This window comes from Podarcis muralis, chromosome 4 (assembly GCF_964188315.1).
Source record: "Podarcis muralis chromosome 4, rPodMur119.hap1.1, whole genome shotgun sequence".
In the NCBI taxonomy this organism is placed as follows: Eukaryota; Metazoa; Chordata; class Lepidosauria; order Squamata; family Lacertidae; genus Podarcis; species Podarcis muralis.
In genome coordinates, this window is record NC_135658.1 from 9,459,804 (window position 1) to 9,476,667 (window position 16,864).

General features: G+C 48.5%; 1 protein-coding gene across 1 annotated transcript in view; it reads left to right on the top strand.

Annotated features, from left to right (window-relative positions):
- The window catches only part of MOGAT2 (monoacylglycerol O-acyltransferase 2), a 37,790-nt gene extending 25,863 nt beyond the window's left edge, over positions 1-11,927 (top strand). Inside the window, exons 3-6 of the mRNA XM_028725882.2 lie at positions 1,264-1,468; positions 4,099-4,273; positions 5,107-5,306; positions 11,693-11,927. Coding sequence (XP_028581715.2) covers positions 1,264-1,468; positions 4,099-4,273; positions 5,107-5,306; positions 11,693-11,847 — 735 coding nt within the window. The 3' untranslated portion in view covers positions 11,848-11,927. The remainder of the gene's footprint in view (positions 1-1,263; positions 1,469-4,098; positions 4,274-5,106; positions 5,307-11,692) is intronic.
- Positions 11,928-16,864: the final 4,937 nt, after the last annotated feature.

Here is a 16,864-nt window from a genome sequence, read left to right on the forward strand (position 1 = left end):
TCCTTAAAGGGAGTGAAAGGCGGGATATCAAATTCAAACTCTTCTTCTCCATGTGACACACAACAATTCCACACCTCTGTTCTTAAGGTTGAACGGAATATCGCAACAGGTTGGCGGTTCGAGCCCACCCAATGATGGCCGTGGGTGGGATTCCTGCATTGCAGGGGCTTGGACTAGATGAAATTTGGGGTCCCTTCCAGCTCTACAGTTCTATGATACTACGATTCTAGTGTACCAGGCAATAACTGTGGCTGAAGCAGACTCCGAGGGGTAGGAGACTTCAGGGTGCCTGAAAAAGAAAAAGAAAGCTTGTGGTAGCACAATGACTGTGCAAATCGGTCCTCAGTTCTCTAGAAATTCTCTTGCTCTGCTACTGCAGTCCGTGTTTTGCTAGCCCCAAAATGGAAAACGAGCGAGGTCCCAACCAAAGAAGAATGGCAACTTAAACTGATGGAATACAGGCAGCTTGCAGATTTAACGGATAGAATAAGAGAACAAGAAGAATGTACATTTAAAGAAGGCTGGAAAATGTTTACTGAAGATATGGGTGAAATTGTGTTCATTTAAAAATGCTAGTAGCATTAAGATGAATTCAACAGTGTTGGATGGATGTAACAATGGAATACTGAATGGTTTAGTTCATGTAAAATATGCAGGGTTGTATGGCATGCAAAATGAACCATGGAAAGAGAAGAAGGGAAGTCAGTGATTTAAGGTTGTTTAAATGAATATTTTGAAATGTGGATTAGAAAATATATATATACATATATGTATGTATGTATGTATCTCTCACATGACACACCACAAAGAACCCCAGGAACTGTAGTTTGTTGCTGAGAATGTGAGGGAAACTACAGTTCCCATGATGCATTTGGGGAAGTAATGTGCTTTTACTGAGAAAAAAGAAAAAGAAAATACCGTATTTTTTGCTCTATAAGACTCACTTTTCCCCTCCGAAAAAGTAAGGGGAAATGTGTGTGCGTCTTATGGAGCGAATGCAGGCTGCGCAGCTATCCCAGAAGCCAGACCAGCAAGAGGGATTGCTGCTTTCACTGCGCAGCGATCCCTCTTGCTGTTCTGGCTTCTGGGATTCAGAATATTATTTTTTTCTTGTTTTCCTCCTCCAAAAACTAGGTGCGTCTTGTGGTCTGGTGCGTCTTATAGAGCAAAAAATACGGTAAATGGTCTTGCTCTGTTCTCTCATGCTCCCAGTTCAGAAGGTGAGTCCTGCAGGAGCCCTAAATGACTTTGGTCTTCTTACAGCTGGTGAAGACGGTGGAACTGGACCCTACAAAGAACTACATCTTCGGCTTCCACCCCCACGGAGTCCTGGTGGCTGGGGCCTTCCTCAATTTCTGCACGGAGGCAACTGGGTTTTCCAAGATCTTCCCAGGACTGACCCCTCATCTGATGATGCTGAACCTCTGGTTCAGATTCCCTTTTTTCCGTGACTATCTGATGAGTGGAGGTAAGAAGAGCTGCGGTGCTCAGGGCGGTTGATACAAGCCAGTGTCTGGCTGGTGCAATAAGAGAGAGAGAGAGAGAGAGAGAGAGTCTGTGCTTTTGTAAACTCCCTGCACCCAGCAGTGGCGTAGCGTGGGTTGTCGGCACCCGGGGCAAGGCAAGTAATTTGCGCCCCCTAACCCGTGGATTTGCGCCCCCTAACCCGTGAATTTGCCCTAACCCCAGATGTTGCGCCCGGTGCGGCCGGCCCCCCCTGCACCCCCCACGCTACGCCACTGGCACCCAGTAATAATAAAAAAAAATTATTTATATCCTGCCCTCCCCGGCCAGAGCCGGGCTCAGGGCAGCTAACACCAGTAAAATTACAATTAAAAAAACCAAACAATTTAAAATACAGGTTAAAATATAATTTAAAATGCAGCCTCATTTTAATAGTAGGCCATAGATCAAAACCATAAGGGGAGGGAAACATAAGGGTCAGACTGAGTCCAAGCCAAAGGCCAGGCGGAACAGCTCTGTCTTGCAGGCCCTGCAGAAAGATGTCAAGTCCCGCAAGGCCCTGGTCTCTTGTGACAGAGCGTTCCACCAAGTCGGGGCCAGTACTGAAAAGGCCCTGGTCCTAGTTGAGACCAATCTAACCACCTTGTGACCTGGGACCTCCAAGGTGTTGTCATTTGTGGACCTTAAGGTCCTCCGTGCAGCATACCAGATGCAGTAGCTGTGACCTTTCAGATGTCATTGGACTCCCATCCTCCCCAAGCTCCATCCAGCATGGCTGTTAGTCAGCGATAACAACAACAACAACAACAAGGGGCATTAGTTATGCCCCTCCCATCTGGCCAGGCCTCCCCAGACACTCTGGGCGGCTCCCAACAAAATATTAAAAACACGGTAAAACATCAAATATTAAAAACTTCCCTAAACAGGGCTGCCTTCAGATGTCTTCTAAATGTCAGATAGTTGTTTATTTCCTTGACATCTGATGAGAGGGCGTTCCACAGGGAGGGCACCACTACCAAGAAGGCCCTCTGCCTGGTTCTCTGTAACCTCATTTCTCACAGGGAGGGAACCACCAGAAGGCCCTCAGAGCTGGACCTCAGTGTCCGGGCTGAACAATGGGGGTGGAGACGCTCCTTCAGGTATATAGGGCTGAGGCCATTTAGGGCTTTCAAGGTCAGCACCAACACTTTGAATTGTGCTCAGAAACGTCCTGGGAGCCAATGCAGGTCTTTCAAGACCGGTGTTATGTGGTCTCGGCGGCCGCTCCCAGTCACCAGTCTGGCTGCCACATTCTGGATTCGTTGTAGCTTCTGGGTCACCTTCAAAGGTAGCCCCACTTAGGTGCATTGCAGTAGTCCAAGCGATGATGGGAGTCCACCAGTATCTGAAGAGCCACAGGTCCTCTACCCCTGCACCCAGGAGGCTTTCCATTAGGTAAACTGAGGCACCACAAGGCCTTACACGTTTTGCACACAAAGAGTTTTGCAAAAAGAGTGTCTTGGCATCCATCTGCCCTGAGAGACAATGGAGTGTGCTTCCAGGGGTGAAGTCAAATTCCTGGAGAATCACGGCCCTTGCTATGACCGCAGAGACCAGTAGCTTGTAACTGCTGCCTCCTGCATGATTTTTGCAGCACTGAAATTACTCGGGGTGCAAGCCTGGGCACTGTGTCTGTAGATCCTGGGCTGCCCAGACGACAAGACCCCTTCCCCTTGGTCTCGCTGATGTGGTTCAAAGGAAAGCCAAAGCAATACATTTGGCACCAGCTTGGCTGCAGGGGTTGCTGGAAGAAGGCACCATCTAACCATCTTATGGACCCATCTCTGGGCTTGTGTAAGGTTTACGCCTTACCCCTTAGCCTCTACCAGAGCCAGGGCCTTTTCAACATGCTCTATCTCATGAGACCAGGGCCCTGTGGGATCTGATTTCTTTCCGCAGGGCCTGTAAGACAGAGTTGTTCCACCTGGCCATTGGCTTGGAATCTATTTGATTCCCTCTTTCCCTTTTCCTTTCGCCTCCTGTGATGGAACTCCTATTTGGGGACTTCCCTGGCTTTTTTCTGGCCAATGTAGGACCAGTCTGGATAGTTGGCCTTGGTGAAGATTTGGCGTTTTCATCCCCCAAAAGTTTTTGATTTGAGTTTCTACTGAAATGAGGCTGCATTTTAATGTTGTGTTTTAATCTTGTTTTTATACCTGGTGTTAGCCGCCCTGAGCCCGGTCTTGGCTGGGGAGGGAGGGGTATAAATTATTATTATTATTATTATTATTATTATTATTATTATCCTGAAGATGTCCCGCAAAGGCATTTGCAAAATAATAGTACTATTAATAACACTACAGTGGTACCTTGGGTTAAGTACTAAATTCGTTCCGGAGGTCTGTTCTTAACTTGAAACTGTTCTTAACCTGAAGCACCACTTTAGGTAATGGGGCCTCCTGCTGCTGCCACGCCGCCAGAGCACAATTTCTGTTCTCATCCTGAAGCAAAGTTCTTAACCCGAGGTACTATTTCTGGGTTAGCGGAATGTGTAACCTGAAGCGTATTTAACCTGAAGCGTATGTAACCCGAGGTACCACTGTACTGATGGTTTTCAGAGAGCTTACTCTCACGTCTCCTGCATTTCATACCCAGGTTTAGTCCCATCTGACAAGGAAACGGCTGCCAACGTCCTACAGAGGGCAGGAGGAGGGAATGTCCTCACCATCGCTGTGGGAGGAGCCCAAGAAGCTCTGGACGCCCGGCCAGGGGCTTGTACTCTGCTGTTGGCAAACCGGAAGGGGTTTGTTCGGCTAGCTATACATCATGGGTGAGTCGTGGCACGCTGTCGGGCGAAGGACTGCGTTGTGCAAATACCGTACAAAACATTAACTCTGGTGGCGCGGCTACCTGCAAATGCAGGAGGCAGTGATGGCCCCCAACTTGGAGGGCTTTGAAAGAGGGTGAGAGAAATTCACGGAGGAAGAGAGAGCTATTGATGGCTCCTAGCCCTGATGGTTCTGTAACTTTATACAACCGGTGAGCCATCAGGTCAAGCACAGCTCATCAGGGATCCAGGAAAATCTCCTGCTTTTGCTTCCTGTCTTGGATTGCAAAAGCAGTGTTGACATTGGGCAAGTCGCCATCAAGGGCAAGGGGTGGCGCCTCAGCGGCCCCCAGGCCTTACTTTTTCGGGCTCATAGGTAAAGGGACCCCTGACCGTTAGGTCCAGTCGTGGCCGACTCTGGGGTTGTGGCGCTCATCTCGCTTTATTGGCCAAGGGAGCTGGCGTACAGCTTTCGGGTCATGTGGCCAGCATGACTAAGCCGCTTCTGGCGAACCAGAGCAGCGCACAGAAACGCCATTTACCTTCCCACCAGAGTGGTACCTCTTTATCTACTTGCACTTTGAGGTGGTTTTGAGCTGCTAGGTTGGCAGGAGCAGGGACCGAGCAACGGGAGCTCACCCTGTCGCGGGGATCAGCAAGTCCTAGGCTCTGTGGTTTAACCCACAGCGGGGCCGCATCAAATCCAGGATCCACTCCTAGATGGTGTTCCAATTTGGGGTGGAGCTCCTTACCACTGGTATAAACACTGGGTGTGCTTTGGGCATTATGATGATGACGTAACACCTTCTTTTCCATTCCTCTGCCCCCTCTCTCAGCACTCCTCTTGTCCCTGTGTTTTCCTTCGGTGAGAACGAACTGTTTGATCAAGTCGAAAACCCCAAGGGCGGCTGGCTGCGGTGGATCCAAGAGTGTTTGCAAAAGATCATGGGGATCTCTCTCCCACTCTTCCATGCCCGCGGGATCTTTCAGTACAGTTTTGGGCTCATTCCGTATCGGCGACCGATCCACACTGTGGGTAAGTCTGGTTGGGAGAGTAGCTAAACTGCAGCTGGGAAGCCAAATCCTGTGCGAGGATTACTATTTTCTGGAAATTAAAGCAGTGTCCAAACCATGGGTAGGCAAACTAAGGCCTGGGGGCCGGATCCAACCCAATCCTCTTCTAAATCCGGCCCGCAGACTGTCTGGGAATCAGCATGTTTTCACATGAGTAGAATGTGTCCTATTATTTACAATGCATCTCTGGGTTATTTGTGGGGCATAGGAATTCGTTCATTTTTCCCCTTCAAAATATAGTCCAGCCCCCCACAAGGTCTGAGGGACAAAGGACCGGCCCCCTGCTGAAAAAGTTAGCTGACCCCTGATTCAAACACTTGTTAAAATATTCGAAAAAGCTTTCGCTTGCAGAACATACAGCGAAAGAAGAACGTATGCAAAGTATTTACATTCACATAGTTATTCAAGCATGGGGCTAGCTTTTCTTAGCTGAAGATTACATAGGGTTCCCATATTCCAAAAAGTGAAAATCCAGACACAAAAACTGTTGAGCTTTTTTGGATAGGGAGGGGCCAGTTGATGAGGGTTTTTTATGCAATTTTTCAAAAAAAGAAGAAAAAGCTTTTGAGCTGTTTTGGGGGAAATTCGCCAAAAAATCAACACGTCCAACATGGGCTGCCCAGGTTTCCACAGACATTTTAAGCGATGTTCGGAATTTCTGCCCAAAATGCTATTTCCGACGGATAAATCCCAGATATGTCCAGGAAATTCAGGACATATGGAAGCCCTAGATTACTGATTCTTCTGTAAATATTCAACCAAACTCTGTCTTTCTCTCTTTCCACTCAGCCTTCTGTGGAATATCCAGCTTGGCCATGCAGTTCCTTCTGTGATGTTTCCACTTTCTCCTTCCAGCAAACCTCTCCTTACTGCTTCTTTGGGAGAACATCAACTTCTGCCCTTCTTTCCTTCCCATACATTCACACAGAAACATTGAAACCCTCTCCTTTATTGCGTTTAGAGAGAGAGAGCAATCTAAAACGGCCTCTTCTTCAGTGTTCATGGAGCTGTAGCCATGAGTCGAGTCACTTGCACAAAACCAAATGGAGAATGTAATAAGACACCTCCCATGTGACCAGAGTTAACCAATCTCATGAGAGTTACGGACCTTTGTTGGCAAAGTGATGTCTCTGCTTTTTTTAGTGTTACATTGCAACAAATGTCAATCCGGAGAAAACCCCAATCGCCATTTGCTCCGATTGAGCACTAGAAAGCGGTTTTCCTTGGGGGAGAGCAGCAAGACGAGAGGAAGTATGCACAGGCCTTTCGCCAAGTCACACTTTCCAAAACAACGGGCAAACCAAAACGGTCATTCTTCAAAATCCACACACCTCCATTTTTTCAGTGAAGTTCTTCAGCCAAGTAATGTGCACGATAAATGTGCACGCTTGTGTAAAATGCAAGTAGAAATGTAGATATTTATGAAAATACAGTGGTACCCCGCAAGACGAATGCCTCGCAAGACGGAAAACCCGCAAGACGAAAGGGTTTTCTGTTTTGGAGGCGCTTCGCAAGACGAATTTCCCTATGGGCTTGCATCGCAAGACGAAAGCCCATAGGGAAATGCTGGCGGTCGGGAGCAAAGACTTTCGCCCACAGCCGGCCTTCAGAAGAGGACCTCTTCTGAAGGCCGGCGGGGGGCAAAAGTCTTTGCTCCCCCCCGCCTGCCTTCCCCCCGCCTGCCCCGGGCGATCTTAAAATGCTGGCGGGCGGGAGCGAAGCGTTCGCTGCCGACCCCCAGCATTTTAAAATCTCCAAGGGACAGCAGAGAAGTCTCTGTCCCGAGGAGATTTTAAAATGCTGGGGGTCGGGAGGGAAGCGCTGCCGACCCCCAGCATTTTAAAATCTCCCCGTGTCCAGGGGAGGTTTTAAAATGCTGGGGGTCGGGAGCGCTTCCCTCCCGACCCCCAGCATTTTAAAATCTCCTCGGGACAGAGACTTCTCTGCTGTCCCTTGGAGATTTTAAAATGCTGGGGTTGGCAGCGCTTCGCTCCCGACCCCCAGCATTTTAAAACGCTGTTCCGAAGGGGGGGGCGGGATCACCTGCCCCAGCCGCCCCACTTCGGAACGCTGTTCCGAAGCGGGGAGGGGGGGCGGGAAGACCTGCCCCAGCCGCCCCACTTCGGAACGCTGTTCCGAAGCGGGGAGTGGGGGCGGGGACACCTGCCCCAGCCGCCCCACTTCGGAACGCTGTTCCGAAGCGGGGAGGGGGGGCGGGAAGACCTGCCCCAGCCGCCCCACTTCGGAACGCTGTTCCGAAGCGGGGAGGGGGGGCGGGATCACCTGCCCCAGCCGCCCCACTTCGGAACGCTGTTCCGAAGCGGGGAGGGGGGGCGGGATCACCTGCCCCAGCCGCCCCACTTCGGAACGCTGTTCCGAAGCGGGGAGGGGGGGCGGGATCACCTGCCCCAGCCGCCCCACTTCGGAACGCTGTTCCGAAGCGGGGAGGGGGGGCGGGATCACCTGCCTCAGCCGCCCCACTTCGGAACGCTGTTCCGAAGCGGGGAGGGGGGGCGGGATCACCTGCCCCAGCCGCCCCACTTCGGAACGCTGTTCCGAAGCGGGGAGGGGGGGCGGGAAGACCTGCCCCAGCCGCCCCACTTCGGAACGCTGTTCCGAAGCGGGGAGGGGGGGCGGGAAGACCTGCCCCAGCTGCCCCACTTCGGAACGCTGTTCCGAAGCGGGGAGGGGGGGCGGGAAGACCTGCCCCAGCCGCCCCACTTCGGAACGCTGTTCCGAAGCGGGGCGGGGGGCGGGAACACCTTCTGAAGGCGGGCAGGGGGCGAAAGTCTTTGTCCCCCCTGCCTGCCTTCCCAGGGGCTTTTAAATCACCCCGGACAACGGAGAAGTCCTCTGCTGTCCCGGGGCGATTTTAAAATGCCTCCCGCCAGCATTTTAAGATCGCCCCGGACAGCGGAGAAGCCCTCCGCTGTCCCGGGGTTTTTTAAAATGCTGGGGGTGGGAAGAAAAGCCCTTGTCCCCCCCCCAGCCTTCAGAAGAGGTCCGGGGACAGACTGTCCCCGGACCTGGTCTGAAGGCGGTTTCCCTAGGAACGCATTAATTGATTTTCAATGCATTCCTATGGGAAACCGTGCATCGCAAGACGAAAAAACCGCAAGACGAAGAGACTTGCGGAACGAATTAATTTCGTCTTGCGAGGCACCACTGTAGCAGACAAAATGCATTACATAAAGCAGGCATAGGCAAACTCGGCCCTCCAGATGTTTTGGGACTACAACTCCCATCATCCCTAGCTATCAGGACCAGTGGTCAGGGGTGATGGGAATTATAGTCCCAAAACATCAGGAGGGCCAAGTTTGCCTATGCCTGATATAAAGGGATTGGCTTTGCCAAAACATGTGCATTGGGCAAAATTACCTACAGGAAAGTGTGTATGGTATATTTGGAGTAATTTGTACCAAAATGCTGAATTTTCACGAGGACGTTAAATGAAAATAGCGGAATGTGCGAAACTTAAGATTGGAAAAGTGAGAGATGAAAGCATTCATTAGCTTAAAGACCCCCTTTTCCAACCATAGCTGTCAACTTACAGATTTGAAAATAAGGGACCAACAGCCTTGAAAATAAGGGACCAGCAGCCCAAATAAGGGACCTACAGCCTCACCTGTTCCAGGCACTCCAGTCTTCCTGTCCTCCTGCAGTCTGGTCAAACTCATGCTGGTAGCTTCAAGAACACTGTCCAACCAACTTTGTAACCAGAGGTTCAACTGAATAGAATCTGAATCACATGCACCACAAGGCCTATGCAGCCTCAACTTAAGATGGCTCCCCGGACTGGCTTTGCACTGCAAAGTTTGCAGTGGCACGTGCAACAAAATAGCGTCCAGCATTCAACCCCCCCCTCAGCTTGCATTAACTAGCCACACACACACACAGCCTCCCTCCCTCCCACGAGATCTCCTTTCCTTTCCCCCCACCATGTGCCACCGCTCCAGACAGACCTTTTCCCCAGCAAGGGTGAGTGGGCTGTCGATGACGTATCCATCAGTTTCTGATCCGAGCACTCAGCACAGGTATGTTCAACTTCTGAGCCAAAGGCAGAAAGCCCAGCCAGCAGCCAAACGAAGCCTCAAGGAAAACCACCGTCACCTCTCCGTTGGGAAGCGCTGAGCAAAGGCGAGTCCCCAGGCAACGCAGCCGATTTGATCAGCACAAGGCATGCAAGCTCCAACCCCCAGTCGTTATTAGACTCCTTATTGGGTGAGCAACACAGCCAAGCAACACAGTTGGAGCCTCCCTTCTCCCTGGCCGGCAGGGAGAGAGGGAGAGGAGCTGCTTCCTTTGAAATTTAAGGGACATCATTTAAGGGACATTTAAGGGACATCCATCAATAAGGGACAGCAGCAGGACATGGCGCTGGAATAAGGGACTGTCCCTCCAAATAAGGGACGCTTGACAGCTATGTTCTCCAACAATCGGGGATCCTACTTCTGCAACCAAGCACGAGGTCGTTTAATACTAATAATTATTCTCCTGCCTGATGCCAAACACTGAGAGAGCGTTTCTAGGACTGAATTCACCGTAGCATGGTAATTATCACTGGAGCCGGCCACAATAACTTCAGGTTAATTCAAAAAGACAGTTTCCTACAGGTAACACCATCCTCTCTGATGGGATTTGACAGGCAGCGGTTGCCCATAATTGTTTGACAGCTTGTTTGGACCTTCTCCATGGTTAGACGGACTTTCGCCAACCTCGGCAGCGGAGGAGACACTTAATGGGATGTTGGTCGGAAACCGCGTTAGCCCATTGTTGTCTGACAAACACAATTAGCACAGCCTTTCAGAGGGAAGGCAGGCAGGTCATCGCTGGATTCCTGGCCCCGTCGCTTCCTGGCGCCAAGCCCCAAACCCAAACAGCTTTGGCTCATCCTCCCCCCTCCCCCCCAAAAAAAACTCAACAGCTCTGGCTGATTATCTGTAAGGATATCAGGGGGTTACTCGAGAGCAATCAGGCAAATGCCTCCCTGGTCAGCTGTAAAGCCTCGTTATTGGTGTCAAAAACCCTTTACCATGCAGAGCGCCACTAGTCCGTGGCTGGCTCATTCACTGGCAGAATCTGAGAGTGGGCGGTCCTTAAACCCTCCCCAGCAGAGTAGTTTCTTGACGCCCAATCTGCGCTTCCCCTCTCGGCGCAGAAGCTTACTGCGCAGGGAGGGCGTGGGTAATGGAGGACCTCTCTCCTCCCCGCTTTGCTCAGTCAAGGTGTCCTGGCACCGCCTCGCCTCCTCCGAGCCCTGAAGCTCCTCTCCGCTGGAGGCGTTCTTACTCTCCTCCGCTGAGGAGCTGCTGCTTCCCACAATCTTTGGGGGCTCTCTGTAATCCATCTGGCTTTTCTCCTCTCGCCCCTGAGCCTATGGCAGTTCCCTGACATTATCTTTATTGCATTAAAAAACAAAACACCAAAAAGTATAAATTAAACATTACATTCAAATATTCAAAAATAGAAAGAAGAAATGCATAAAAGGAAAATATATAAAAAGAAAATAAAAAGAAAAGAGAGGAGGAGGAGAAAGAAAGGAAAAGAAAAAAAGAAAAATGATAATAAAACATGGAAAATAATTAGTCAAGTGCACAAAATTGTTCACAGGATACAAACAGTACTTTGAATATTATATACGCCATGTTCTACAAAAGAAATACATTTGTAATCCTTTTCTTTCTTTCTTTCTTTCTTTCTTTCTTTCTTTCTTTCTTTCTTTCTTTCTTTCCAGTCACTTTCTTTCTGATCCGGAAAAGTAGTCTGAATCCCTGCTATATTATTTGAATTCAGCCTGATCTTTTATTTCCCTTCTCTTCCCTCCCCTTTTATGAAGATCACCCGCTCTGAGACCCCACAGCTAATTCTCCCCTGGCCTCCTCGCTGGCCCAAGTAGGACTAATCCAGTCAGCTAGCCCTGGTGACTATCTAATGCTTATTTCCCCTAAATTGATTTTTGAATTTTATTGTTATTCATGTTTTTATACTGTATTTTATGCTGCTTTTATAATTAAGCGTTTTAAAGTGTTTTAAATTTGTTGTTAGCCACCCTGAGCCCGGTTTTTGAACCAGGAAGGGCGAGGTATAAATAATTATTATTATTATATTAGTTGACTACCCTCTATCTCTTTGCGGCTTCAACACTTCTCTTAAGTGACAAATATTCTGCATTCATTTATTATCAGTTTCCCCCCATTATATCTGCGAAATTAATCTAAGCACAACCAAGTATTATTTTTGGAACCGTATTGTGTCAGGTAGTTTTTAAAGCAATCCCATTCCTTTTTTACCTTATCGCCTGAGTTTTCTTAACCGCTCTTTGCTGTCTCCCTCCCCACCCGCCCGCAGTTGGAAAACCCATCCCAGTTGAGAAGCGCCCCAACCCCAGCCAAGAGGAGGTGGACAAGTTGCACGAGGTCTACATGGAGGAACTCTGCAAGCTCTTTGAAGAGCACAAGTTGAAGTACGGCGTACCAGAGGACAAGCACCTTTCTTTCATTTGAAACAAGGAATCCGCCCTTTCCATTCCCTTGCCCACGTTTAAAAAAATAAATAAAAATAAAATATTTATGCTTTTCAGCTTTATACATTTCATTAACTTTGCCATCATTTTAAGGTTTCAAAACTTGGCTTCCTTCCCCCTCTTTCTGCGATTCCTTAATTTTTAATATCTTCTGCATATCCAAATTAACTTCATTTGCTCATTTATTTATCTACTTTAAATATATACAGGGGTACCTCGGGTTAAGAACAGTCCGGTTTAAGAACGATTTGGTTTGCAAACTCCGCAAAACCGGGAATAGTGTCTTGGTTTGAGAACTTTACCTCGGTCTAAGAACAGAATCCAAATGGTGGAAGGGCACTGGCAGTGGGAGGCCTCATTAGGGAAAGCACGCCTCGGATTAAAAACGGTTTTGGTTTAAGAATGGACATCCGGAACGGATTAAGTTCATAAACCAAGGTACCACTGTACTCTTATAAAACTACAGGCTATTACAGTAATCATGCCAAAGTTCTCATCTGTTTACAATTTATCAGTCAATATTCAATATTTCTAAGCAATGTGGGAATGTTCAGGGAGGCAGGAGAGGATATACTGTTTAATAATATCCTTCCTAACTTGCCTAGGGACGTGGGTGGCGCTGTGGGTAAAACCTCAGTGCCTAGAACTTGCCGATCGAAAGGTTGGCGGTTCGAATCCCCACGGCGGGGTGCGCTCCCGTCGTTCGGTCCCAGCGCCTGCCAACCTAGCAGTTCGAAAGCACCCCCGGGTGCAAGTAGATAAATAGGGACCGCTTACCAGCGGGAAGGTAAACGGCGTTCCGTGTGCTGCGCTGGCTCGCCAGAGCAGCGATGTCACGCTGGCCACGTGACCCGGAGGTGTCTGCGGACAGCGCTGGCTCCCTGCCTATAGAGTGAGATGAGCGCACAACCCTAGAGTCTGGCAAGACTGGCCCGTACGGGCAGGGGTACCTTTACCTTTTACCTTTACTCCTAACTTGCAGTAGCAAGTTCTCTAACTTGTTGTTGTTTAGTCATTTAGTCGTGTCCGACTCTTCGTGACCCCATGGACCAGAGCAGGCCAGGCACTCCTGTCTTCCACTGCCTCCCGCAGTTTGGTCAGAGTCATGTTTGTGGCTTCGAGAACACTGTCCAACCATCTCATCCTCTGTCGTCCCCTTCTCCTTGTGCCCTCAAACTTTCCCAACATCAGGGTCTTTTCCAGGGAGTCTTCTCTTCTCATGAGGTGGCCAAAGTATTGGAGCCTCAGCTTCAGGATCTGTCCTTCCAGTGACCACTCAGGGCTGATTTCCTTAAGAATGGATGCATTTGATCTTCTTGCAGTCCGTGGGACTCTCAAGAGTCTCCTCCAGCACCATAATTCAAAAGCGTCAATTCCTAGGCGATCAGCCTTCTTGATGGTCCAGCTCTCACTTCCATACATCACTACTGGGAAAACCATGGCTTTAACTATACGGACCTTTGTTGGCAAGGTGATGTCTCTGCTTTTTAAGATGCTGTCTAGGTTTGCCATCGCCTTTCTCCCAAGGAGCAGGCGTCTTTTAATTTCATGACTGCTGTCACCATCTGCAGTGATCATGGAGCCCAAAAAAGTAAAATCTCTCACTCCCTCCATTTCTTCCCATTCTATTTGCCAGGAGGTGATGGGCCCAGTGGCCCATCACTCTATAACTTAGCAGAGTTTTAACATTGCCCTTTAAACACACAGCAGGTAGCTGGTTGCAGGCTTGTTCAAGCCTCTTAATATTTGGTTCCTGGTAAAAAGCTAAAGGGACCCCTGACCATTAAATCCAGTCGTGGCCGACTCCGGGGTTGTGGCACTCATCTCTTTATTGGCCGAGGGAGCCAGCATACAGCTTCCGGGTCATGTGGCCAGCATGACTAAGCCGCTTCTGGCGAACCAGAGCAGCGCATGGAAACACCGTTTATCTTCCTGCCGGAGCGGTACCTATTTATCTACTTGCACTTTGACATGCTTTCAAAATGCTAGGTTGGCAGGAGCAGGGACCGAGCAACGAGAGCTCACCCCGATGCGGGGATTCGAACTGCCAACCTTCTGATCGGCAAGTCCTAGGCTCTGTGGTTTAAGCCACAGCGCCACCTGCATCCCAATTAGGTTCCTGGTAAGTTCCCTTATATCCCTCTTAAAAGAATGAGCACACCGCAATCTTATTTAAAGTCAATAAAAGAAGTTTACTCACACATTCAGTTCACAGATGGATCCCTGAAGGAGACTTAGTTACAGAAGTATAGGCACGTGGAATCTATCCCATATGGAGATAGTCCCTTTGTCCTCTGTTGGCTGGAAGCCAACAGAGCATCTCTAGCTAAACAAAGGACCCTTGTACTTACGGGACCGCCTCTCCTGGTATGTCCTGCAGAGGACCCTAAGGTCCACGAATAATAAAAGCTTAAAGGTCCCGGGCCCTAAGGAAGCCAGATTATCCTCCACCGGGGCCAGGGCCTTTTCAGTGATGGCTCCGACCTGGTGGAATGCTCTGTCCCACAAGACTAGGGCCCTGCAGGACTTGATCTCTTTCCACAGGGCCTGTAAGACAGAGCTATTCCACCTGGCCTTCAATTTGAATTAGCTTGATCCTCTATCCCCTTTTCCCTTTCCTTTTCTATGAATAAACCCTTCTGGGACCCCACATTTAAACTCTTCCCTGGTCTCCTTGCTGGCCCTAGTAGGACCAACTTGGCCAGTTAGCCCTGGAGTCGTCCCCCCCCCCCCAATGACCTCTGAATTTTTGAATTATATTGACACTGATGCTGCATTTATGTTGTATTTTATGCTGTTTTTAAGACGCATTTTAACCAAAGTTTTATATTTGCTGTTAGCCTCCCTGAGCCCGGTTTTTAAAATGGGAAGGACAGGGTATAAATAAAATTTATTATGATAAAACTGCTGGTCCTATGAAGGAGGAAGTCGAAGAGAGAGAGAGATGGCTGCGTGCCTTGTCCTTTTTGTTACCTGGACAGGTAAGTTCACGCCCACCTCTAGTCACATGCAAGAGGAAGTATGTCCCAGCCCAGGAGGAAACAGGAAGTTCCGACTGGCTGGAGCAAACATCCCCTTGCAAGTCCACTCTAGGAAAACAAGGAATGTTGTACTTGACTGCTATCTATGTATCACATCCCACACCCATTCTCTTACCAACATTTTGGGTTTCCTCCAAAGAAGTAGGAAGCAGCCACTGACACTGTTTTGCAAACCTGTTGCCCTGAGGATTTGCAACATGCTAGGATAAGTACAGTGGTGCCTCGCAAGACGAAATTAATTCGTTCCGCGAGTTTTGTCGTCTTGCGATTTTTTTCGTCTTGCGAAGCACGGTGTTGGGAAAGTTTTGGAAAAGCTTCAAAAATCACCAAAGTCTTCAAAAACCTCAAAAAAGGCTACCACACCGCGTGCTATGAGTTGCTCCTCGAACTCAAGTCGCAACTGTATTAACGGTGTTAAGAAAAAGGAAACAAACTTGCAAGGCGTTTCCGTCTTGCGAAGCAAGCCCATAGGGAAAATCGTCTTGCGAAGCAGCTCAAAAAACAAAAAACCCTTTCGTCTTGCGAGTTTTTTGTCTTGCGAGGCATTTGTCTTGCGAGGTACCACTGTACCCTCTTGCCATGTGTGCAACTTGGATTGTTAGGATCGTCCTACTCTTGTGTAGAACCCTGGCAGAGACACATGCCCGACTGGCATGTTCTCTCCCTCCTGGTTGATTGTTTGGGAGCTTCAAAAGCTGAAGAAGAAGAAGAAGAAGAAGAAGAAGAAGAAGAAGAAGAAGAAGAGGAGGAGGAGGAGGAGTTTGGATTTGATATCCCGCCTTTCACTCCCTTTAAGGAGTCTCAAAGCGGCTAACATTCTCCTTTCCCTTCCTCCCCCACAACAAGCACTCTGTGAGGTGAGTGGGGCTGAGAGACTTCAAAGAAGTGTGACTGGCCCAAGGTCACCCAGCAGCTGCATGTGGAGGAGCGGAGACGCGAACCCGGTTCACCAGATTACGAGACTACCGCTCTTAACCACTACACCACACTGGCTCTCAAGAAGAAGAAGAAGAAGAAGAAGAAGAAGAAGAAGAAGAAGAAGAAGAAGAAGAAGAAGAAGAAGAAGACGACGACGACGACAATGTCCTCTTTCTTTCTTGGGTTTCAAATCGACTAATATATCCTGCATGGTTCATTAATAATTTTTTTGCCCATCTTCTTTATCTTCTTCCTTCTATAGGGACGGGCTGATCTTGGCCTTGCGTCGACACTCATATACAAGGACAAAGCCTTTTGCTCTATAAGTCCGTCAAGTCTCAGTACCACAACTTCGATTTTTTTAAACAACAATAATTTCCCACATTCTCTCCAAATCTTTATATGTCTTGGGAGAAGGAAATTTGACAGGACCAGATCGTCCAAAATGAACATGGTTCATGATCCTCAGGCCCCGAACCGTGACAATATTGATAAAACCTCCTGGATTTCAGATTGGGTTGTATATTTGTGGAAATAAAAACATATATCCTAAAGATACCAGAGTCTCCGTTGACCTTCATTCCGAGGAAATAAAACCCTGGATAACTGCTGGAACCCATGGCGTCTCTTGCTGCTCTGCTCTGTGCAGTACACAAAACTGCATATAAATCTGCAACTGAGGATTATACGTGCATCTGATGAAGCGTGCTGTAGTTATGCTTATTGCAAAATAAAATATGTCTCCAAGGTGCTCTTGGTTTTTCCTTAAAGTGGAGTTTCAAAGCAATATGTGGAGATTCAGACAATACACCCAAGGGCTTACGAAGGACGAAAAATAAAATAATTCTCATCTGGATTTCCCTCTTATTTTATTTAGAAAATCCATAAGCTGCTCGATCACACGGTTCTCCAAAGAGGGTGCGAATAAACACATAGATAAAAACCCGGTTAAAATAAACAAACCAATTAGAAACGAAGATGCATAACATCGTCGTAATTAAAAGGCAGAAATAAAACCAACCAAAGCTTTGCAAAAGA